The sequence below is a fragment of the Lolium rigidum genome, chromosome 2 (genome assembly GCF_022539505.1).
Source record: "Lolium rigidum isolate FL_2022 chromosome 2, APGP_CSIRO_Lrig_0.1, whole genome shotgun sequence".
Classification (NCBI taxonomy): Eukaryota; Viridiplantae; Streptophyta; class Magnoliopsida; order Poales; family Poaceae; genus Lolium; species Lolium rigidum.
The window spans coordinates 126535563-126560956 of NC_061509.1; the positions used below are offsets into that span (position 1 = coordinate 126535563).

A 25394-nucleotide genomic window follows, 5' to 3' on the forward strand; every position below is an offset into this window, starting at 1 on the left:
GTCCATTGCGCCCAGCACAACACCAGTTCCAACTCATGTCCACAGAGCTCGTACCCCTGGACTCTGGATGAACAATCCAAACACTGCATCTTGCCAGAAGAAGCTGGCCAGACGAATCGCCTCAATCTTTTTCCAAAGAAAAATACAGGCGCAGAGCCATATGTGTCGCGTGGTGGAGATGCAGGACACTTGGAACGGGTACAGGCAAAAATGCTGCTTCTCTGGGTCATGCAAATAATAGAAGTCTAGCGAGTAGTCCAAAGGGCACGCATGCTTTGATGAGATCTGATCGCCTGCACTCTGGAATGGAAAGGAACAGTAGTATACATGAAATTGACATTAAACAGCCGGTCAGCATTACCGTAATCATAACATAAGCGATATGGTTTACCTACACATGTATTTGTATTTTGTAATACCAAATTGTCACCCTTTTTTTGCGATAAGGGAAATTTATTAATCAAGGAATGGGAGTTCCATCCTGAATACAAGCATGTCTAATAATGTCTGGTCCATGACGGATCCACACCCTGGTTTGCCTCTCCGTGAAACCCCATCTAGCAACTAGGAGCGCATAATAACCCTGGTATTTTGTAATACCAACTTGTCACCTTAATACCACATGAAAGATTAATTAACTAGTCCACAACAAAGATAGATGTATAGTGCACCACTGAAGGCGCCCGGGCAACATTAGCAACTAGGAGCGCATAAATAGCAAATCCAGTTTAACAGGGCACCATAAGATGCACCATATTTTCACAAAATCAGCTTTGCAAATAAAGATACTGATTGATCATTGCATTTACGGCACTTTCTAAACCACAAGCTGAAACTGCATTCTCATTAGTTGTTCTACCATCTGAAAGGGCAGTGCTTTAAGCAGCCCAGGTGTTCTAAAGAAGAAGAAAATATCAATGGATGTTTCCTTACAAAATGACTGAATATGCTGTAACCTTAATTTCACTCGGTGACAAACTTCCCAGAGTAGTTCCGGATTACTGTTCAACTTATTATCAAATTCGAATTCTGAGTTATTTTGCATTAGTAGATTGTTGGTCTCTCTGGCGCCACCAATTTACTAGGATAGAATCGATAATGATCTGCAAAATGATTTGTACGATACATCAGAATTGACTCCTGAGTTGACAGAAAGCAAGTGTAAATAGCAACACTGCATGTGCAATAACTACCTGATTAATGTGGGCAGCAACACATGGGATGACAAGAAATCCGGACTCTCCCAAAGCACCTCCAAGCTGCTCAACCACAGCAACCAACACTGGCAGTGTTTTCTGTGCGGCATCAAGAGAGTTAAGCAAGAAGTCAGAGATACAAATTTTTTCTGTCACGAGAGAATAATAATTGCATATATAGGCATTAGTTTGCTATTATGAATACTACTTTCAATCACACTTTTAATTCAACCAGATGCTTTCTCGAACAGAGTTTTATAACCAGGTTCCTGTGCAGTAACTACTAAGTTTTTAGTACTAGTTTTCTAAGATGACTAGCTCAGTAATGGATAGAAACATGTACTCTCCTCTAGTAACAATACATCATCCTAGCAGGTATGAAATCTAAGGCCTTTAGATTAGAGGAATTTCAAAGAAATATGGTTGACTTCAAGGTTTATGAGTTTTTGCTATAGAGATTGTATGATTTGTAGGATTGGAAACCTTAGGGTTTTTTCTTCTGTGGAAAATTTTGCACTCTATTCCAAAGGAAATTCTCTATTAGTCTAGTCTCGGGGATAGGTCAATTCCTATGGCTTGGCATGCCATTGAAATCATGCATTTTCTGTATTCCACAAAGAGGCCGTCCTATTTAAAATTTAGCTAATAAAATATTATGCATTTTCAGATCAGCCATATGAAAGCCATGCCTTCAATTATTTCTGGAAACCACAATATTACAACTTATATTTGATTAGTGATCATAGTTGCATCATTAGAGACATTGCTAATGTCCCACATGCCACTTTGAGAAAAACATTGCAGTATGTCAAGGAGTATGTTCTTATTCTCTCATCAGCGAGCCCACCCCATCTCTAAGAGCATCTCCACCGGCGCCACCCAAATAGTCGCCGGCAGGGGCGCCGGCACTGCATCTCTATTTGGGGGTGTTGTTCCCACACCGGCGCCCCCAAACCGGTGGCCCCGATAGGAGTTTTTTTAGACAAACTAAACATTTATACTTGTAGTTTCATTTTAATGTCATTCAAGGTCGAGGAATGAATAAAATTTTAGGGCAAATCCAAGTAAAACATTATTCACTCCTCAACCCCGGATGACATGTGCAACCTACTTCATCTCTAGCCTACTACCTACTGGCCACCCGGATCTGTGGAGGTGGACGATCGCCTGCAACTCTCTCCGATGCTCTCTCCCGTGCTCTCTCCGCTGCTCCTCCGTCGTCGATCCCCCGCTACTCTCTCCGCCACGAACGTCAAGTAGGTGGATCTATCCGCGGCCAACGCCTCCTGACGCAGCTGCTGCTCCACCTCCAGCTCCTCCTGACGCAGCTGCTGCTCCACCTCCAGCTCCTCCCACCGCCGACTGTGATCAAACTCCTGCCTCAGTAGCCGGAGCTGCATCTCCGCCAAACGCCGCCGCTCGTAGATTTCATCCTGACGTTGCTGCTCCTCCCACCCCTGCTGCTGGCGCACCTCCCACTGGCGCTACCGCTCCGCCTCCCGCCGCCGCCGCGCCTCCTCCTGCTGCCACCGCTCCGCCTCCTGGTCCTGCCGCTCGTCCGGCATCTACGGTCGCCGCTAGCGCCGCCTCCTCCCACACCTCGTACTCTGCGAGCTACGGGTCCTCCTGAAAGAACATTTCCCGTCCTTTTGGGTTTGTGTGTTTGATGACAACACAGGTACAAGTTTATGTGTGTTGATGTATACAGGTACATAATTTGATGCTTCACACAAGTCTGATGGATAGATATCTCAAAACTGGAGTTGTCGATGTGTTTCTGCTCCAGGCGGAAGTTCCGGCCTGAGCTGGCGGAAGTTCCGCCCAAATACCCCTACCGAAAGCATCAGCACTGAACTTCGAAGTGAACTTGGGCGGAAGTAGGCTGGAAGTTCCGGCCAGCGGAACTTCCGCCCTACTTCCGGTCTTGTTCCGAAAACACCTCATTTGCTTGCAGTAAGTTTCCAGGGGAGTTTCTCGCGTTTCCGGAAGTAGGCCGGAACTTGGCCGAAAGTTCCGCCCGCCGGTACTTCCGCCCTAGTTCCGCCAGCATCTTTTCTGAAGAAAAAGGATCTAGCCGAAACTTCCAGCCCATTGCAGCCGGTACTTCCGGTGTTACACGAAAAAGTGCACAACGGTCAGATCTGGAGTGTCTACTCATATAAATAGACCTCTTCCCCATTGGAAGAGGTTGCTCAATCCTGCTCAAGTTCATCCACCATTAGAGCCACTTCAAGAAATACAAGATTCACTAGATCTCCTCCTCCAACCACCCAAAGCTCTTGATCTTTGGAGAATCGAAGGAGAAGACCCCGATCTACATCTTCACCGAAGCGATTTGCATTTCCCCCTCATTTGATTAAGGGCCCCTTTGCTAGTGTTCCATTTGGAAACCCTAGTTGTTTGTGGTTGATTTGTTCTTGTTGTTGTTGTGTTGTTACAAATATTGGGAGCCTCCAATTCGATTGTGAATGTGTGCCCCAAGAACCTTGTAAAGGCCAGATTTCCGCCTCGAGGAAATCCCTTAGTGGAAGTGGGCTAGGCCTTTGTGGCGTTGCTCACAGGAGACCTAAGTGAGGCCTTTGTGGCGTTGGTTTGGCCTTCGTGGCGACCACGCTCCTCCAAACGCAGACGTAGTTCCCCTCAAAAGGAAGGAACTACAGGAATCATCTCTGTGTCTCCGCGTGCTCCACTCTCGGTTACCTCTATCCTTTATAGCTCTATTATATCTTGTCTAGCTATCTTGCGTAGCTGTAAATCTTGTCATATAGGTAAATTCACATAGTTGCATATCTAGAGAATTTACCTTTGTGTCAAGCCTAAATTGAAAAAGAACTAAAAATTGGTTAGCACGTATTCACCCCCCCCCCCCTCTAGGTGCGGCATACGATCCTTTCACCTCCTCCACGACTTCTACGGCCGCCTCTAGCGCCGCCGCCTCCCACGAATCGAACATTGTGGTATTTTTTAGGGTTCAGATTTTTGCACCAATGAGGCGGGGGAGGAGGGATAATATAGACCGGCGGTGAGGCAGGAAACCTCCCGCGCGGCGCCGTGGCGGGAGAGTTTCCCGCGCGGCGTCGTGGCGGGAGCGTTTCCAGCCCGGCGTCGTGGCGGTAAAATCTCCCGCGCGACGCCCTACCATCACTGACAGGCGGCTCCCACGCCCAAAATTTTCCGCCTCGCGAGGCGCCGGCGCGCCCGATTCGCGCCCTTCGCCAAGGGGCCAGCACGGGTTTGCCAGCGCTTCTACTGGGCTCAAAAAAGCGCCGGCGCTATTTGGGGCACGCCGGTGTGAGCCCATTTTCGCTGCCGGCCCCCCAAACGCTATCGGGGCCGCTATGGGGGGCGTCGGTGGAGATGCTCTAAGCTCCATCTGACCTCAATACACATCTCCTGTCCCAATTCAAAATGGCAGGCGAGAAACCCTTGACGGCGGCATGCAGCACTGCACTACCGCAGGCGGCAGGGCACGGGGCACAGGCATACCGGCATGTCACATACCCCATTATAAGTGGTTCCCTGAATATTTTTACCCCACCTGTATCTTAATTTTTTTGAGAAAAGTCACCACGCCACATTATATTAATACGGAAACAGTACAACACGCGGGAACACCCACCAAACATCCCAAAGAGACAGGTGTTCGAGAAAAAATAGCAGAAAACACCCCTAAGTAAATAAAATTACATTGAAGTCCCAGGGATCTTCTGTGCCCAAACTGCCATCATACGTGTATATATTTACACTGCTTAAGAGCCCTAGGTTGCAAGCACCACTCATGCACCCCACATATACATCGGTTTCCTATCAGTTTGGTTCTTAATCTCTTGCCTGGCTAATTTTTCTAGACTGATTCCTCCACCAACCTTGACCGTAACTCTAGTAAAATTTACTGCCAGGGCCTCCCCTACAGTTTTCAGCTAAAAAACCCAACCTTCATGATCATAACCCCGGATCCACTCCAGCTAGCCCCATGTTTCCTACGCTCTGATTCATCCCACCACCATGTTCTCCTCCCCAAAAAAGCTGGCGCCAACCGTCCAGAAAATTTTAGACCTATCTCACTCCAGAACTGTTGTCTAAAAACTCTCTCCAAAAGTCCAACCCTCCAGATTCGTGATCTCATTCCCTTCCTGGTCCATCCTGACCAAACTGGTTTTATTGCCGGGCGCTCCATTGCTGAAAATTCCGTCTATGCTGCGGATATTGTGCAGTCGTGCTGTTATGGTCGGTCTGACCTATACACGCAAGAAGCCCACTAGTGGCTAGTTGTGGGCTTAGCCCAAGTAAATTAGGGGCTTGGCCCAAGTAAATTAGGGTTTAGAGGAGGCCGTCCTCCTATATAAACACATGTACCCTTCGTGATTAATCGGACAAATATTCAGTATCATATCGTCTCGTCTCCCGAGGGAGACGGAGACCCCTCGCGCCCAGCCGCACCCAACCCTAGCCGCCGCCTCCTTCCTCCGCGACGGCGCCTAGCCCGCCGGCGCCGAGCCCTCCAGCCCTCTCCGCCCTCACTTCCACCCTTACAACCTCCGCCCTAGACCCGGTAGAACCCTAGCCCCTACCACTTTGGTATCAGATTGCCTAGGTCTAATGGGCTCCAACAGCCTCCCCGTCGACCCCATCACCGCCACGTCCACCGCCGCCACCAACACCACCCCCGCCACCTCCGCCGCCACCAACACCACCCCCGCCACCTCCGCCGCCATGACAGGCGCCCTCGCGCCGCCGAAGGCCACCGCCGCCGCCGACGGAGACCAGGGGGCCGCCGCTGCCATCCAGGCCGCCGCCGCCGCCCCCACGGGCCTCGACCTCCTGCCCGCTACACTGGCGGACCTCGCCGACATTCTCCGCGCCATCCGCTTCGAGCTCGCGGAGATCAAAGCCGGCCAGCACCCGCCGCCCCCACCGGCCGCCGTCCCGGCACTGTCCGCCACCCCGACACCGCCCGCCTCCATCGCCAGCAAGGGCCGCCCCGCGTGGTGGCCGCCATCGCCCTCGCCAATCCCCACATGGACCGACGCGTCGCCCGTCTACACTCAGACTACAGCGCGGACGACGGTTCAGCAGCCCGCCCACACCTTTGGCGGTCCTGGCGGGCTTGCTGCCCCCTTCGCGGAGAGCACGTCCTTCACCCCGGGCCGCCAGGAGGGCGCCTACGGTGTCACGCCTCTGGCGCAAGCAGCCACCCCGCTTCACCAAGCCGGAGTTCGCCACCTACGACGGCGCCACCGACCCCCGAACCGGCTGAACCAGGCGTGAGCAGCTTCTTTTGGGGGCAGCGGACGCCGCCGCCGACCGCACGTGGATCGCCTCCTATCACCTACGGGGCGCCGCGCGTACTTGGTACTACGCCCTCGAGCAGGACGAGGGCGGGATGCCGTCCCCGGGAGCGCTTCCGCGACCCGTGCCTCCAGCCGGTTTGGGCGGACCCTACGCGGAAGCCGCTCGCCGAGCCGGGACGCCTCGCCTTCACCACCACGGTCCAGGACTTCGCCGACCGCTCGTGCGCTCGCGTGCCATGCCCCGGGCGTCTTGGCGCGGCAGCGCGCCGATCTCTTCGTCGGCGGCCTCCCCAACTACATCCGCGTCGACGTCGAGATGCGCGAACCTGAGGACCTGCAGACGGCCATGTACTACGCACGGGCCTACAAGCAGCGCGCCATCGCCATGCAGCAGGTCTACGCGCAACGTGGCAGCGCTCGTCCCGCGCTCCGAACCACCCCGACGCCCACCGCCCCGCCGCGCCGGCCGCTGCGCCCGCTGGCCCTCCTGCGCCGACTCGCCCCTTCAAGCGGCTGACGGCTGCGGAGCAGCTCGAGCGGCGCCGCAAGGGGATGTGCTTCCACTGCGACGAGCGACGCGCGCCGGGCCACACGTGCGCCCGCCTCTTCTACTCGGAGACCGTCGACGACGCCGACGTGGAGGCCCTCACCGCCGAGCTCGCGGCCGCCACCATCACCGAGGCCGGTGTCACGACCTACGCGCCGGCCGACGCGTCCGCCTTCGTCGTCTCTCTTCATGCTATGGCGGGCATCAAGACGGCAAAGACGATGCTCGCTCCCGGTGACGATCAATGGGGAGCGTCTCACCGCGCCGGCGGACACGGGCTCGACGCACAACTTCTCGTCCAACACCGCCACGCGCCGCCCGCTCTCCAGCCGGCGGGATCGGAGAAGTACGGCCGTCACCGCCGCCAACGGGGACCGTCTTACGTGCCGTGGCGTGGCGCGATAGGTTCCCGTGCTCGTAGGCGACGAGCCGTTCTCCATCGACTGCGTCGGCATCGACTTGGGCTGCTACGACTTCATCCTCGGCCTCGACTTCCTGAGCACCTTAGGCCCCATCCTGTGGGACCTCGACGTGTTGTCCCTCATCTTCTGGCGCGAGGGCAGCCGCCGTGTTCACTGGACGGGCTTGGGCAGCACTGGCACATCACCGCAGCTCCACCTGATGGCCGCCGCGCTTGACGAGGCGCATCCGCTCCTGGCCGACTTACTGCAGCAGCACGGCAACCTCTTCGACGAGCCGCAGGGCCTCCCTCCGTCGCGGCCCTATGACCACCGCATACACCTGCTGCCGAACACGGCGCCCGTCGCTGTGCGGCCGTACCGGTACCCCGGCGCCCGCAAGGACGAGCTCGAGCGCCGGTGGCGGTCATGCTAGCACAGGGCATCATTCAGATTTCGACGTCGCCGTTCTGCGCCCCCGTGCTCCTTGTGCGCAAGGCCGACGGCACGTGGCGCTTCTGCATCGACTTCCGCGCCCTCAACACCGTCACGTCCAAGGACAAGTTCCCCATCCCCGTCGTGGATGAGCTCCTGGACGAGCTGCATGGCGCGCGCTTCTTCACCAAGCTCGACTTGCGCTCGGGCTATCATCGGTGCGCATGCACCCGGGCGACATCGCCAAGACGGCGTTCCGCACTCACCATGGCCACTACGAGTTTTTGGTGATGCCGTTCGGCCTCTCCAACGCGCCGGCGACCTTCCAGGCCCTGATGAACGATGTGCTCAGCCCCTACTTACGCAGCTTTGTGCTTGTTTTCTTTGATGATATTTTGATCTACAGCGCATCCTGGGCGGAGCACCTGCAGCACGTGGCCATCATCTTCAACGAGCTTCGAGCGCATCGTCTTCATCTCAAGCGCTCGAAGTGCTCGTTTGGCAAGACCTCCGTCGCGTACTTGGGCCACGTCATCTCCGCCGACGGTGTCGCGATGGACGCGGACAAGGTCGCCGCCGTCGCCGCCTGGCCGACGCCCCAGTCACCGCGAGCTCTTCGCGGATTTTTGGACCTCGCGGGATACTACCAGCGGTACATCCAGGACTTCGGTCTCATCGCCGCGCCTCTCACGCGCCTGCTTCGCCGTCTCCTGGGACGAGGAGGCGGCCACGGCCTTCGCCGCCCTGCAGCGGGCACTCACGACGGGCCCCGTTCTTCAGATGCCGGACTTCGACGAGCCGTTCGTGGTGGACTGCGACGCCTCCGGCATCGGCTTCGGCGCCGTCCTTCACCAGGGCGAGGGGCCACTCGCTTTCTCGCCGCCCCTTCGCCGCGCGCCACCACAAGCTCGCCGCATATGAGCGCGAGCCGATCGGGCTGGTCCAGGCGGTGCGCCACCGGCGGCGTATCTTTGGGGCCGGACGTTCCGGTGCGCACGGACCACTACAGCTCGAAGTTCTGCTGGATCGGCGCCTTCCACGCGTGCCGCAAGCATCGGTGGATCGCCAGCTCTTCGCCTTCGACTTCACCGTCGAGTACCGCCCCGGCCGCCTCAACACGGGCCGCCGACGCCTGTCCCGCCGCGACATTGACGACGCCGCGGACGCGCCCACGGCCGGCGCGGCCCTCTCGCATCCACTCCGGCCATCTTTCGCCTTCATCGACAAGGTTCGCCGCGCCATCGCCGAGGCCGCGGATGCGCAGCCAGCCTACGCCGGCGCTCGGCCGACGGCGAGCCGGACGCGCCATGGTGCTCGGACGAGGACTACTCCATGGGCGCCGCATCTTCGTGCCGGATCATGGAGACCTGCGCCACCGGGCCTTGTCCTTGGCGCATTCTCGCAGTCACGAGGGCGTCCGTAAGACCCCGCACCGTCTCCGCACCGATTTTTACATTCCGGGGGATGGCGTCCCGGTGCGAGACCGGGTGCGGGCGTGTGTCACATGCCGGCGGGACAAGACGGAGACGCTCCGTCCGGCCGGGCTTGCCGCAGCCGCGCCGGACGTGCCGTCCCAGTGTGGGCGGACATCTCCATGGACTTCATCGAGGGGCCGCCGAAGGTTGGCGGCAAGTCCGTCATCCTCACGGTGGTCGACCGCTTCTCCAAGTACGCGCACTTCATCGCCCTCGGCCATCCCTATACGGCGGCGTCCGTGGCACGCGCCTTCTTCGACGGCATCATTCGCCTCCACGGGTTTCCGTCCTCCATCGTCAGTGATCGTGATCCTGTGTTCACGGGTCACGTCTGGAGGGACCTCTTTGGGTTGGCGGGCGTGAAGCTCCGCATGAGCACGGCGTTTCATCCTCAGACGGACGGCCGGTCCGAGGTCGTCAACAAGATCATCACCATGTACTCGCGCCGCATCACGGGGATCGTCCACGAGCTTGGGTGGACCGGTCGGCGTGGGCCGAGTACTCGCTACAACACGTCCTACCACTCCGCGCCGCACGCCACTCCCTTTGAGGTGGTCTACGGGAGGCCACCGCCGGCGATGCTTCCCTATGCGCCCGGCATGGCACGTACCGAGACGGCGGATGACCCGCTCGCGTACCCGCGACGAGATATCGGGCCGAGGCGCGCCGGCCGACTTCTTCGAGCTCGGCCAGCTGGCCAGGAGGTACTATGATGCACACCATCGCGAGGCGGAGTTTGCGGTGGGCGACTGGGTCTGGCTACGCCTTCTTCACCGGACGACCCAGTCCTTGGACCCGCGCTCCAGGCGCAAGTTGAGACCTCGTTACGCCGGTCCCTTCCGTGTCGCCGGGAGCGCATCGGCACGCTCGCCTACCGTCTTGAGCTGCCCGCGGGCTCGCGCCTCCACGACGTCTTCAACGTCGGCCTCCCGAAGGCCTACCGTGGCGACCCTCCGTCCGCACCACCAGCTCTTCCACCTACGCCGGACGGGCGTCTCGAGCTCCGCCCGGCGAGCGTGGCTCGCGTGATGAAGGCCCAGCGAGCGACGTGGTGTTTGGCACGTCTTGGTGCATTGGACGAGCATGCCGGAGGACGAGGCGACTTGGGAGAAGCTTGAAGATCTCCGCCGGCAGCTTCCAGAAGTTCGGCTCGAGGACGAGCCGTTTGAGAAGGCGGGGAGAGATGTTATGGTCGGTCCGACCTATACACGCAAGAAGCCCACTAGTGGCTAGTTGTGGGCTTAGCCCAAGTAAATTAGGGGCTTAGCCCAAGTAAATTAGGGTTTAGAGGATGCCAGTCCTCCTATATAAACACATGTACCCTTCGTGATTAATCGGACAAATATTCAGTATCATACTGTCTCGTATCCTGAAGGGAGACGGGAGACCCCCTGCGCCCAGCCGCACCCAACCCTAGCCGCCGCCTCCTTCCTCCGCGACGGCGCCCAGCCACTGGCACCGAGCCCTCCAGCCTCTCCGCCCTCACTTCCACCCTTACTGTTAGAGTAATTCTTGCTCAGGAGTTATCTAGTACCTTCTAGTAGTACTGTAGGTGCTGGTATGTTCTAGTATGTTCTAGGAGTACATTACATATGTAAGTCTTAGTCAGTAGAACACTCTGGATAACTCTACTAGTAGATAGCTATAAAAGGATAGCAGTAGAAAGCTCTAGAAGGCTTTAGAAATCTACATGTTGTACCTAGCTTGTATCCTATAAATAGCACTATGCAATACAAGCTGCATGAAGCTTTTGGCAGCATCACAAAACCAGACCACTTCCCACACACTACACTACCTGTGAGCTAGCTAGCAAGGCTAACAACTGGTATCAGAGCCTTGGTGAAGATAGGATTCTGAGAGATGGTGTCAGCTCCAGTTGGAGGTGTTGCTGGCAGTCCGCCTCGCCAGCCGCGGCGCCGTTCCCCTTCACCACCCCCAAGACGACCGCGCCACCGTGATGCAGGAAGGCGCGATGTTGTGGTCGAGCGAGTCGTGAAGGACGTCGGCGGTGGCAGTTACCCGATGCTGACGCGGACGAACTACACCGAATGGAGCCTCCTCATGAAGGTGAAGCTGCAGGCTCGGGGCATCTAGGATGCAATTGAGCTCGGCGCCGACGACTACCGACGACTACCAGGAAGATCGAATGGCGCTGGAGGCCATCTTGCAAGCGGTGCCACCAGAAATGATGGCTGGACTAGCCGTCAAGCGGACAGCGAAGGAGGCGTGGGAGGCAATTCGAGCCATGCGCGTCGGTTCAGATCGCGTGCGGAAGGGCAAGGTGCAGCAGCCTAAAGAAGGAATTTGAGATGATCTCATTCCGCGACGGGAGTCTGTTGATGATTTCGCGCTACGCCTTACGAACCTCGTCACAAGCCTCGCCACGCTCGGAGCACCTATCGACGAAACTCAAGTCGTCGAGAAGTTTTTGCGGGTTGTGCCGCCAAGGCTGTCGCAGATAGCCCTTGCGATCGAGACCCTCCTTGACACTTCTGATATGTCATTGGAGGAAGTCACCGGCCGGCTGAAGGCAGCCGAGGATCGTCTCGAGTCGCCTGAGCCGGCGCGTGAGCAGGGCAAGCTCCTACTCACCGAGGAGCAATGGCTAGAGAGGATGAAGGGGCGCCAAGGAGGCAGCTCCTCCAGGCCTGCACGCGGCAGCGGACAGCGACGACGACCACCACCACGTAAGAAGGTTGGAGAAGGCAACAACGATCGTGCAGCGGCTAGGGACGGCCCGCGAGATGACACATGCCGCAATTGCGGCCGTCGCGGCCATTGGGCCAAGGACTGCAGGCAGCCCCGGAGAAATAGGGCATACCGGCCGAGCGGAGGAAGATGATGAGGAGCCCGCACTCCTCATGGCGCAGGTCCGCACCACTCCTCGCCCTGCCATGGTGGTGCAAGCAAAGCACTACTCCGGCTCCGGCCATGCCGGTGGAGAAAAGTGAAGCTCCAGCTGCCGCCATGGTGGTGAAGCGAATGTTGCTCCAGCCCCGGCCATTGTGGTGCAAGATAGCACCATCACAGCCTCCGAGCATGTTCCTCTTCACATCGACGAGCCGAAGGCAAAAGCTTACCTTGGGACGAGCGGCCGACGACGAGCGAATCGAGGGCCGGTACCTCGACACCGGCGCTACAAATCACATGACGGGCCATGGGGACGCCTTTGCTGAAATTGACCGTACAATCACCGGCACTGTCAAATTCGGCGACGGCTCGGTCGTGGAAATCAAGGGCATGGGCACCATCATCTTTGCAGGCAGAAATGGTGAACACAAGGCTCTCAGCGGCGTCTACTACATCCCACGCCTCAATAACTCGATCATCAGCATTGGTCAACTTGACGAGAGCGACGCATGCGTGCTGATCAGGAGAGGTGTGCTTCGCATATGGGATCAGCAAGGACGACTCCTTGTTCGGGTCACACGCGGCCGGAATCGCCTCTATCTCCTCCATCTTGAGATTGCGCGACCAATTTGTCTCTCTGCCCGCCGCGATGATATTGCTTGGCGCCGGCATGAGCGATTTGGGCATCTCAACTTTGATGCTTTGGAGAAGATGGGACGCCTCGCCATGGCACGTGGGCTGCCACGGCCGGAACACGTGGAGCGGCTCTCGCGACCCATGCGTCATCACGAAGCATCGCCGCAGCCCGTTCCCTCGGCAAGCAAGGTATCGTGCACAGGAGCCACTTGAGCTTGTCCACGGCGACATCTCGCGGTCCCATTTCGCCGGCGACACCGGAGGCCGGCGCTACTTCTTGCTCTTGGTGGATGACGCCACTCGCTACATGTGGGTGATGCTCCTGGCAGCCAAGAATGATGCAGCAGATGCCATCAAAAGAGTTCAGGCAGCAGCGGAAGCTCAAAGCGGACGCAAACTGCGTGTGTTCCGCACGGACAACGGCGGTGAGTTCACCTCAACGGATTTTGCATCCTACTCTGCTGATGACGGAATCGAGCGCCACTTCTCCGCGCCATACACCCCACAACAGAATGGCGTTGTCGAGAGGCGGAACCAAACAGTGGTGGCAATGGCACGTTCTTTGCTGAAACAGAGGAGTATGCCAGCTGAATTTTGGGGGGAGGCGGTCAGCACTGCTGTCTTCCTCCTAAACCGAGCTCCCACCAAAGCCCTCACAGAAAGACTCCTTACGAGGCGTGGCATGGCCGCAAGTCGGCTGTCCACTACCTTCGCACCTTTGGGTGCTTGGCATATGTCAAGGAACAGGGGAACCTACGCAAGCTCGATGACCGCAGCTCTCCCGTTGTCTTCATTGGCTATGAGGATGGAGTAAAGGCATACAGACTGCTAGACCCAGCCACAAGGCGTGTTCGCATCGCTCGTGACGTTATCTTTGATGAAGAGCGAGGTTGGGATTGGGCAGCAGATGGTGGCGAAATTCCCAGCAGCAACTTTGACGTGGAGTATATCAGCCGTCATGCCACAAGGGTGCCTAGCCAGGTGTCCAGTTCAGCAGGGGACAGATCTCTGTCTTCGAGACGTGGGGCTCAAGGTGCCTCAACCAACGCCCCACCAACGCCTCCATCAGCTCCAGCAACAAATGCTGCAACCGCATCAGCCCCGGTTTTCGTCACGCCACTAGCAGATGATGATGACCGACTAGATGCTGCGCATGGAGACACACCGGTTCGCTATCGCAGGGTCGAAAACCTGATTGGAGACGAACTAGTGCCTGGGCTCGCACCGCGCAACCTCGACTCTGAGCTACACTTGGCCAGCACGGGGGAGCCGTGCTCATTCGCAGAAGCTGAGCGCGACAAGGCATGGCAGGCAGCCATGCGCGAGGAAATTGAAGCAGTGGAGCGAAATAACACATGGGAGCTTGTTGACCTGCCACACGGGCATCAACCAATAGGCCTCAAATGGGTCTATAAGTTGAAGAAAAATGAAGCCGGCGAAGTAATCAAACACAAAGCACGGTTGGTCGCTCGCGGTTTTCGAACTTGACTTCCGTAAAGCTTTTGACTCCATAAGCTGGGAAGCTCTTGATCGCATCCTCCTTGCCAAAGGTTTCCCCCCTTGTGGCGCGCTTGGATCAAGCGGCTACAAACTCATGTAATTCTGACTCTTGCATGCTGAGCCAGAGGACTACAGCAGCGCTTGGCCATGAGGTATGTCAGCAGACGCAAGAGTAGTCCTTCAGGTCGCCCACTCAGCAACAACTACTGCATGAGCCTCCTTCGGCCAGTTCGCCAAGACAGCCTATAGCTTTGGGCGTTTTGGAGGCTGGGCCGCTTCCCCCCGCTGCGCCGAGCGGTAAGGCAGCTGGGAATCACTCCTCTGGTGGGCCGTCGGCGGCACCTGAAGAGTCACCGATCGGGAGCACAACAGCAGTGGAGCCGCACTCAGCTGCCTCACCCAGGCGATTGCTTCACTGCTGTTTCGATGACAGCTCAGGCAGGGACACCTTCTGGGGCGGGCTTGGGAGGGATTACTACCGCGACATCGCCCCCCTCCCCCCCTTGTCGCCTTGATGTGCACCGCGAGGGGGAGTGCCTGTGAGACGGAGGAGGTTACGACACCGACACAGTCCTCCCCGCCTCATATGGCTACACCGACTTTTGCTGCGCTGGCCGGGTCGGCTCCTACCCCACCATTGCCGACCTTGGTTGCAGACAGTCACGCGTACGAGGATCCTAACGTGGACTCGTTCTCGCCTCGTACCCCACCACCCACCACGCGGACCGCTGGCGGGGTTACTTCTAACCGCCGTAGTGGGAGGTTTGGGACGGCGGCAGACGAGGACTCTATGATGAAGGCAATGCGTCGCAAGGCAACGCCTAACCTAGACTCGCATGGTACGGACACAACTCCTAAGTCTTTTCTTTCTTTTTCATCATCGTGTATTTCATCTAAGCTTAATAATGTAGGAATTATTCTTGGTAGTAATAAAAACCAAATTGATGTATCAACTAGAGTTTTGAGGCATATGGAATTTGACCGTCTTACGGTTATTCCTGAAGCTTCAACCGTGTTGGATACTACCTATCTAGATGAAGAGGAGGTGAATGCCACATCAGATGGTCAGCTTCTCTCCCATCTAGTTGGTTCGGTGTCGGAGGTTGGTTTGGATGAGGACGGATTGTGCTCTTTGTATGAGCTCAAAGCATCTGGCCGGAAATCCAAATCTTCTTCTAACAAGAAACCGTGGAAACGGTAAAAAAATTCCAAATCCCCAATTGTTTCCTAGTGAATGGCATGTGGGCAAATAGCACAGGTCTTGGTGACTTGGCTAAACATTTGCACTTTGCTGATTGTATTCGGGATCATAATTTGGATTTTTTGGCCATTTCTAAAACTAGTAAACGAGATTTCTCACAAAGTCTATTGAACCGCATTTCGGGTGGCATAGACTTCATGTGGTTTTCTTGTCCGCCTCGTGGAAGATCCGGTGGCATCTTACTCGGTGTTAGAACAGATACTATGGATGTGTTGGCTCATTCGAATGGGGAGTTCCATATATAACTCCACATCCGTAACAAAGCTGATAACTTCACATGGAGTCTTGTCGCTGTGTATGGTGCTACCCAGGAGGATTCCAAAGCAGCCTTTCTTCGCGAGTTGGTTAACTTAGCAAAAGATAACCCACACCCTATTCTCGTTGGGGGGGTTTCAATTTGCTTCGCTTTCCATTTGAGAAGAGTAGAGGCAGGTTTGACAATCATTGGCCTTTCTTGTTCAATGCAGCTATTGACAGCTTGGACTTAAGAGAGTCTTCAATGATTGGAAGGCAATTTACTTGGGCAAAACAACCTTCCCGAACCTACATACGAAAAGCTAGATCGCGTAATGATGGATACCAATTGGGAGTACAAATTTCCTATGGTGTCGGTACGAGCTCTAGAACGTATTGAAGGGTTGTCGGACCATGCTCCATCTTAAAGACCACTGGATTTCCTAGAGTACCGTGTACGCGCCGCTTCAAGTTTGAACTTGGCTGGCTACACCGGGAAGGCTTTCAGGAGATGGTCAGAAAGGTTTGGGATGTAGCTGGTGATAATCCAATTGAGAGGTGGAATAATAAAATACGTGCAACACGCAAACACCTTGTTGGTTGGGCTCGTCATACCATAGGTATAGTTAGGAAAGAGAAGCAACGACTTTCATCTATTATAGATGGCCTCGAGGCATTAGCAGAAGTTCGCTTGTTGTCTACGCAAGAAATTGAGCTCAAAAGCCAATCAAATGCGAAGATAGCAAAACTTTTGCGATAGGAGGAGCTCAAATGGTATCAGCGTTCTAAGGCCCAATTCAATTTTGAAGGTGATTCGAATACAAGATACTTTCATAGTATTATCAATGGCAGACACAGGTAAGAGACTATTCAGTCCTTAGTTCAGGATGAGGGTACAATTGAAGGCCATGAGCAACTCAAGTCGTATATTACCAATTATTACAAAGTTTTGTTTGGCGCACTGAGGAAGGCAACTTCTCTTTGGATGAGTCTAGAACAAACGATATCCCCCAGGTTTCAGACGAGGAAAATAGTTTACTTACGGCACCTTATACCGAGGAAGAAATAAGAAAAGCTATTTTCCAAATGGAACACAACAAAGTCCCTGGTCCTAATAGCTTCCCCGCTGAGTTCTTTCAGAATTCTTTTAGAATTTCTGGGAGGTTATCAAACCAGATCTACTTGAGTTGTTTGGCGCCCTGCATAGCAGACAATTAGAATTGTTCCGACTAAACTTTAGTAAAGTAATTTTACTACCTAAAATTAATGAAGCGGAAAGAATTCAGCAATATCGTCCTATTTGTCTTCTTAATGTTAGTTTTAAAATTTTCACCAAAGTGGCGATGATAAAGCTCAACTCTATGGTTGACCATGTGATTCGTCCTTCTCACACTGCTTTTATGCAAGGACCCAACATCCTAGATGGGGTGGTTATCCTTCATGAAACGGTTCACGAACTACATCGCAAAAAGTTGAATGGGGTGATTTTAAAAATCGATTTTGAGAAAGCTTATGTCTTTCCTTCAACATACTCAATGAAAGGTTTTTTTGAAGAGTGGCATGCTTTAATCCATATCTTCGTTTTGGGAGGAAGTGTTGTCATTAAAGTCAACGATGACATTGGCAAGTACTTTCAAACCAAAAAGGGGCTTAGACAAGGTGATCCATTATCGCCAATGCTATTTAATATAGTGGCTGATATGCTCGTTGTCATGATTGAACGCGCAAAGTCTGATGGACAAATTGATGGTGTGATTCCTCACCTGGTTGATGGGGGACTATCCATCCTCCAATACGCCGACGATACAATCCTTTTTATGGAACATGACATCGAAAAAGCAAGAAATCTGAAGTTAATTCTTTCGGCTTTTGAGCAACTTTCGGCTTTAAAGATAAATTGTGTTTTGTTTTGGCGAGACGAAAGATGATGCTACCTTGTATGCGGAACTATTTGGTTGCGAACAAGGTCAGTTTCCTATTAAGTATTTAGGCATTCCGATACATTATCGGAGGTTGACAAATGTTGAATGGAAACTGGTTGAGAAGTGTTTCTGTGCCAATTATTTCAGGCATCTGCAGGTTGATGTTCAGGCGGAAAAGATCTGGAGAAGCGCGGCTCCCCTAAAGTGCAAGATCTTCTGCTGGCTGGCTCAGCGCCGCCGTCTCCCCACCAACGAGAGGCGCTTCCGACACCACCTTGCTACCTCCGCTTCCTGCCCCTACTGTGCTCTTGATGAGGATATGGATCACATGCTCCTTCAATGCTCTAGAGCTCGTGAAGTTTGGGCCTTCTGCTTCCCGAACGACGGCTCCTGGGCTCCTGGGCCCCTCCAAGCTTCGAAGATCTCTGGTCTCTACGTTGCACCTCGTATGAAGTTTCTTCGGTTGTCACTGACATTGCTTGGAGCGTCTGGAAACAGCGAAATGTTCTTATCTTCAACTCCCTCGACAAACCCCTCTCCCTGGTTGTTCGCAGATTGAAGATATTAGGTTGTGGGCTTTTCGATGCTCTATCCCTGCCTCCTCCGCTATTCTGATTTCTTGGTGTAATGGCTATGATCCCCCCTGATCCACTTCCTTTTTCTTCTTCTATATCCTCTAAAAGTTGTAATGGATCCTGCTGCTTTTTTGAGCATTGATATAAAATGGTTCAGGTCGGCGTAAGCCTGCCGTAGTCCCGGTCAAAAAAAAAAATCTTCGTCTGGAACCGCAGGCAGGTCCGGTGCGTCGACACCCATTGTTCCACTTCTGCCCGACATTGGCGCCTGCTTTTCCTCCTCCACAGGGCCTCGGTCGCCACCTCCCGTGCAGACACCTGCCGCAGCCTCTGTCGCTGTCTACCAGCTTCTTACCGGAGACCGCAACCTGCCAGACCTATTTTGACTGCCCGATGTCTCCCCTGCAGGACCTCTGTGGGCGTCTTCCAGAAATGAGGGATTTTGATGGGTCACCAACTCACCATTTAACATCGATTGAGATCATCACATCAGTCTTGGTCTTCATCCTTATGGAGACTCCCGAACTAGTGGGACCTTTTTCTAAAGAAACTCAGTGAATCTCAAGGCTTGAAATTCGACTAAATTATCAAGGATACCTCACTGTCAGGGACAATGAGTCATGTACTGCGGAAAGAAAAAACAGCACCGGTGAACAGTTCGACCTGAACAATGTGTCTATCGGTGTTGCGTCTGGCATACTATCCACCCGTTGCAGCAACAAAAAGACAACAATAGAGGAGCATTTGACACCATGTGAATCATCGAGTTAGAAAAGCACATCAAGTGAAATAAACCAGTAGCCACAAGCCTCACAATCTTGTTCTCCTCTATCATCATTGTGCTTTCCCCCACCCTTGTTGCATGCCCCGGAGAAGCAATGCAGCAACGACAGCTAGATATTGGAGTCATCTCCAGTAGATCAACGGGAAGCACCCAAGCAGAAGAAAATAGCACCGAGTTGAATACACCGGTAAGCAGGCCTGGCCAAGGAGGGGGACGCGGAGGCTGCCCCTCCTGGACCCCAGCTTCTAGCTACGTGCTGTCTGTACTATTGGCCCTGCACTCGTACAACCACCATCGCTTATTGAGCCGAGTGAGCTGATGAGCATACGCCAACTTAGATGCACTAGTGCAACGAAAGTGATCAAGTAATAATCCACGATTACTAGTGGAATGAAAAAATGATCAAGCAACAATCCATGATTCCTAGTGAACAAAAAAAATGTGGAACAACGAAATTATCATGTGGAAATAACTAAAATGGTCATGGAACAATCAGTGATTATTAGTTCGGTCTTTATATTGAGGAGCCTCAGGTTTTAGTTTCGCCCTGGGCCAAGAAATCTCAGGACCAGCCCTGCCGGTAAGTTGTGTTTCTCAGGATTTGATTTGTAGGGTCCCAGTTGGGATTGAGTCTCGGATGGAATTGGTTTTTTCCTTATGGAAATGAAAGGGTGGAAAGTCGAATGAAAACATGATACTGAATATGTTTGTGCTTTATTGGATATGTTCCTGAATAATATCAATAATAGGGCTACTATGTGACTTGTCTGTAAAACTCTATATTTATCTTTGCGGTTATTATTCTAATTTTCTTCCAGGAAAACACAAAATAGTTTGTGCCTCGTTGCATTGAAAAGGTACAGAACATAGTGAAGTGTATTTGGGCATTTCGGATCACGTAATAATAAATCCTAAATCCTGGTCAGACTATCCAAACAAGGAGGCCACTTAATCGCCTTGGGTTTGATCTATATCTTGAGGTGTACATGTGGATTGCCCATCTTCTTTCCATCAGTTTGGATTTTCGGTTCTACTGGTTGGTGCATGAAACTTAACAATCACCAAGTATATGTGAACCTAAATGATCACATGCTTAAATGAAAGCAACATAATCCGAATAAAGATCCAAATTATAGTAGACTCCAAGAAAACAATGTGACCTGGAGCATAGAAATCTAACAAGGGCGTAAGGGACAAGAAATGACGCCTACCACCACTTGTTGCCCTACCGCCCCATAGTGTGCAGTGGCGCCTCACGGCCTCCGCCCTGCGTGCTCTATTGCCCATGCTTAACCAGTGCAAGGCTATTCAATTACCCTAAGTCGTTTTACTTCTCAAAACAGGCTTCACCACCCATCTCTTGCCCAATATGTTCGCAAGGCGCTACCGCGCTAGCACGGAGACGCAGGAGTTTCTTCCACGAATGCATGGATACCTTGAAGGTGTTGTTGTTGAGACTCTAGGGATGATTGTCTACTTCCCAGAGGAACCACGAGGATGCAGTCCAACTAGAACATGACAACGCGCTTCATCGAATGGTTCCGATACTCTGTGCCAAGTGTAATCCCGTGATCAGTGATTCCTTGGTTAAGAAAATATCTTCTTTTTGAGTAATGCTATTTTAGCCTAGATTTTTCCAAGCAGGTGCATCTTACAATTCTATATCAATTTACCCGGTGTTACATTTCATCTAACCTTAATGTTGTTAGCAACTTGGGTCAATTGAAGTGGTGTCAAACTGCAATTTGCTCAAATTTTAATTTCTGCTGCTGATGATAAAGACTGACCTGACTGGCCACCAAAATGACAGCTCGTGAATATTCTTTGCTTGTGAAGACCGATTCTTCCTTCTGTTTAAGACACGACAAGAGCTGCAGTGCTGTAGCATTGAAAGCCAACAGAGCAAGATGTAAAAGCCTATGACAGGAAATATCCCGCAGTTAGAAATAAGATATGATACTAGATTCACATCCATAATATATCACAGATCATATCCAAAGCAGAAAATGTTATAGCTCTCAAGTAGCCAAACAAATGTGTAGTTATAAGTCACTATATGCATGAAACAGGATATTTTTTTTTTAACGAACCAAGCAGGACAATTTTCATTCCTTTATTCTTCTTATAAGAATCGCTCTGCTTCCACTAGGTTTCTGGTAAGGCTGTGTAAAGTGAGTAATGGTGCCAAATCCGAACAAAATGACACTACCAGAAAACAGTATGCAAAAGGTATCATTATAACTACTCCCTCTGGCCCAAATTAATTGGCGCAGCTATATACCGGAAGGAGTAATTTATCTCCAAATAACACCTGTAGGTGTCCCTATGTGAAAACATACAGTTATATTCATTCTAGACTAGAGAAGTGGTGACAACTGTAAATAGATTGATAATTTTGAAAGAAAAAAGATACTGCAAGCTTGATAATATAAAAAGTGATTTCACTCACAAACTTCATCTGTCAAGTAACATAATGTCATAACATAGCCAGGTCATATAGTATTCTACAGATGACGAGCAAAAACATTCCCTGATAGAAGCTGTGTTTTTAAGTTTCATATCAGCATTCCAACAAAAACTACAGTAAGGTCAGACAAAAATGCATACGTACACTCCAATGGTCACAGTAATAGCAAAAGCTTTTGCTTGCACGGACAAGAGCATTGATCTTGATCTACTTACTTGTATCCATGGGACCTGTGAAATGGAGATACTTAAAGAGTGTCCTCCAATCAGTGTAGATAAGCCAATTTGAACTAGATTCAACAAAAATAAAAGAAAACAACATAAAGTAAGAGCAACTCCCTAAACAGCCCCTCATGTAAAGCCAAAATGTGAGTCTCGTTTATGTAAACCTCCTGTATCTGAAACATTGCATGTCTAGATTATAAGAAGTCACAAAATATTACAAAGCTTGCACTACTCCAGACCATTTTCCTAAAATTGATTATCCATCATCATTTCTCTTTGTCTTGATCTGTTATGTGTTCTCTCTATTCAATCTTTTACGGAAAAAAAAAGCTACAACAATTAGCCCATCTTTTTAATCTCAAGTAAAGCATCACTGAAAGCACTTGTAGTAGAAGCTAACTATGCACAACAAGATAAACTGGTACAGCAAACAAGTTGACTTAATAATAAGTTAACACTTTTCTTCTAATAGAAAGGCACTGCTCTTGCCAGTTCCTTGAAAAAAACATGTGTCAAACGTGTTTCATGTTAGAGACGTACTAGGCTGAGAAGAACAGCACTTATAACTGAAAGTCCCTGGCGATTCCCATCAACAAATTCAGCAATATCTACATAAGAAATACAATAAGGACTCCATATCAATGACTTGCTAAGCGACAGTGATTTATAGAGAGATTTTAAAATATGCTCACCTTTTGAGGTTTCTCGGGCAACCTGACAAAAGAACAAACCACCGTAAGTGTAGTTTCCACTATTTCAGGCTTACACTAGAGCAGTCAAATTTTGCATAGATCTGAACTACAATAATGAGAATCAAGTATGTAATGTCTAATGAATTCAAAATTAAGTGTGCCACGGTTACTTTGAAAACAGGGATTCAAACTGAGTGACATTCAAAGTTCAAAGAAAAATAATATTATGCATTTGAAGGGGATAAGTTCAAATGCAGGCACTTCTGAACTCCTGAATATTCTGTGCCACGAAATCGACTAAAATAAGATGCAATGTATATCATAGTAAGCATTGATATCATATTTGCACTAAAGGCAAATTCAAATGGACCAGAACTGACTCGATTGTCATAAAAAAATTACCATGAACGTAGTTATAAATCTACACACATGAGCAAAATAAAATAGGCGGCATGATATGTTATGGACTGAAATAATAGACCACAAGCTATGATATGAAGTATAGAGATATGAAGAGGTACATACCTTGCCTAAAATAAGGGGTATTAAAAGGGTGCTGACCAGACTTTTGAACAGTTTCTCTGTAGGCAAAGACACACCAGCACCAGCGCCAATGTACTTTGCAAGTGAAAGAGGTACCTAATTTATGATTAAAGGATAGATGAGCCGGTTTACTAAGCAAGAGAAGTTTTAGCCTGTGGAAAGGAAAAGATAAAATTAAGCCAAGATGGTTATCCTAAACCATAAACTAAAACTAGGAGATCTAATGTTACTCAGAAAAATATTGATCACACCCACAATACTTCAACATCTGTAGAATTCTTTGTGCCAAACTTATAGAAGTTTATTGCATATCATTATGCCAGATTTTAGTAACAGTCTATTTTATCTAGTTTAATACTCCCTCCGTCGAAAAATAGGTGTCTCGCTTTTGTCTAGATACGAATGTATCTACATCCATTTTAGTTAGAGATACATCCATATCTAGATAAAGTTGGGGCACCTATTTTCAAACGGAGGGAGTATACAGGACTGACCATCGCATTTAGTAGCTTCCACACAGGAGGTGAATCTCATAAAATATAAATAGAGATCAAGACTATAATGAATTTCCAAACTCAAACTGGAAGATGAGAAAATTAAACAATATGTTGCTATCTAATTTGAACTTTCAAACACTCAACAAATTTAAGTCAAACTCAATACTGGATTAATTGTTTCAATCATTGATGATACTTGACAACAAATTAAAAAATCATAACAAAGTTGCACTTACAAATATAATGCCCAGCAGATTGGATATGACTGTCATTGCAAGAGCAAGTGCAGAATTACCACCGGCAAGCTACATGGCAAAGATAAAATTGTGTTAGATTCGAATGGTGCTAGGTACTAACTATCTGTATATAGTAGCGGGTGTTCATTGATGATGATTAGAGAGGAGTAGCACCTGTGTTAGTGTGACTCCACTTGATAATGTTGTTGGCATGCAACAAAACATGGCCAACCCTGCAAGATGTGTTGTTAAAATAAATAAATAAAAAGCTGTAGTTACAAAGGTATGAGCTATCACATAGCAACATGAAATGACGGGATGAGAATTGAGAAACCCTCAAGTGAACTGGAAAAATAGTGATGAAGCTGAACCTTATACCAGTTATAAATTCACGAGGGATGAACTGAATTTGCACAATAAATTTTGCAAGAAAGGGCGTCAACAGCAAAATTGAGCCCTGCAATCAGAAGCATAACAACAAAATAGTTCAGCAGACTACAGAGCTTGTTCTATAAAGTTACAAAGGCAACAGTTGACCCCAAGTAAACAACATAAATGCCAGAAAGTTGCTTGAACAACTAATAGAGTGAAATGTGATCTGCAATAACATATAGATCATAATATCGGGAGTAAGAACTACAAAAATCATAGACACAGTTACAGACGCATGGTAGTGGTATATCAGCAAGAGCAACAGCCAAGGACTAAACATTGGGTCATAGTCATACTAGTCCAAATAGTCCAGCAGGCCAAGCTTGTAACGCTGCACCAAGCTCCTTGGTACGCAGAGTCAGTCCTATGCAAGAGGAAGCCATTAGTGTAGGAAAGACACATCAGCATGTGCATTAGGTTAAGAAAGCAAACCTGAGATAATGAATATCCCAAAAGTGCTGTATTTTGACAGGGAATATTTGTGAGCAAGGCATCCAAGAGTTGGATCCAGGAGGGCCAAAGCAATCCCACCGATTAGAGCTATGATAAGAAAGACAATCAATCCAATTAAAGTTCACAACCTGAGATTACAAACTATGTGGTAACGTCTCCACAGAAAATACAGTATGATTCAACGAATTAAGCTGTACTCGGTTCACATACTGTACAAGCAAAGTTCAGGCGAGTGAATACTTGTGTTTCAATTTTGGCTGAATTGTATCGCAACTATATACTGTACACGCGCATTACATTCCACAGAGGAATTGGCGGTAAGAAATCACATATAAACAAAGTATGCAACGAGGAACCAGCTGACATCGCGTGTAAACAGGAAAGTTACCTAGCGGGAGGAAGTTGCTCCGCACGAAATCCAGCACCGCGGCTCCCAGCGGGGGAGGCGTCGCGCGTTTGCCTCCATCACCAGCTACCTGCGGCGGCACGAGCGATTTGAGTTGGAACGAAGCAAGTGGCCAGAGTAGGATTAGGATATTGTGTTCCGTTGGGGAGTTACCGGTGTGCCTCCTCCAGCGGCGGCGCGCAGAGGCCGCACGCGGAAGGGCGGCGGCGGAAGAGGGGAGTAGGCGGTGGCGGTGAAATGGAAAGCGTGGGGAGTCAGGTGGCGGAGGCCGGCGGGGAGGGGTGCGCGGAGCAGGGAGGGGTAATGGGTTATCATCGCGGTGGCGGAGTCGGAATCCGGC

The 25394-nt window shown here is 51.0% G+C and overlaps 1 protein-coding gene across 1 annotated transcript; it reads right to left on the minus strand.

The window, feature by feature from the left end:
* Positions 1–693: 693 nt before the first annotated feature.
* Positions 694–25394, minus strand: LOC124692334 (probable sodium/metabolite cotransporter BASS4, chloroplastic). The gene is made up of 14 exons (XM_047225685.1): positions 25208–25394; positions 25037–25124; positions 24628–24735; positions 24492–24559; positions 24142–24220; positions 23938–23996; positions 23764–23832; positions 23013–23126; positions 22488–22509; positions 22336–22403; positions 21716–21801; positions 20892–21021; positions 1194–1295; positions 694–1103 (listed from the first exon to the last, which is right to left on the minus strand). Exons 1-14 carry the CDS (start codon positions 25367–25369, stop codon positions 1035–1037), a joined length of 1224 nt encoding a protein of 407 aa, XP_047081641.1. The 5' UTR covers positions 25370–25394; the 3' UTR covers positions 694–1034.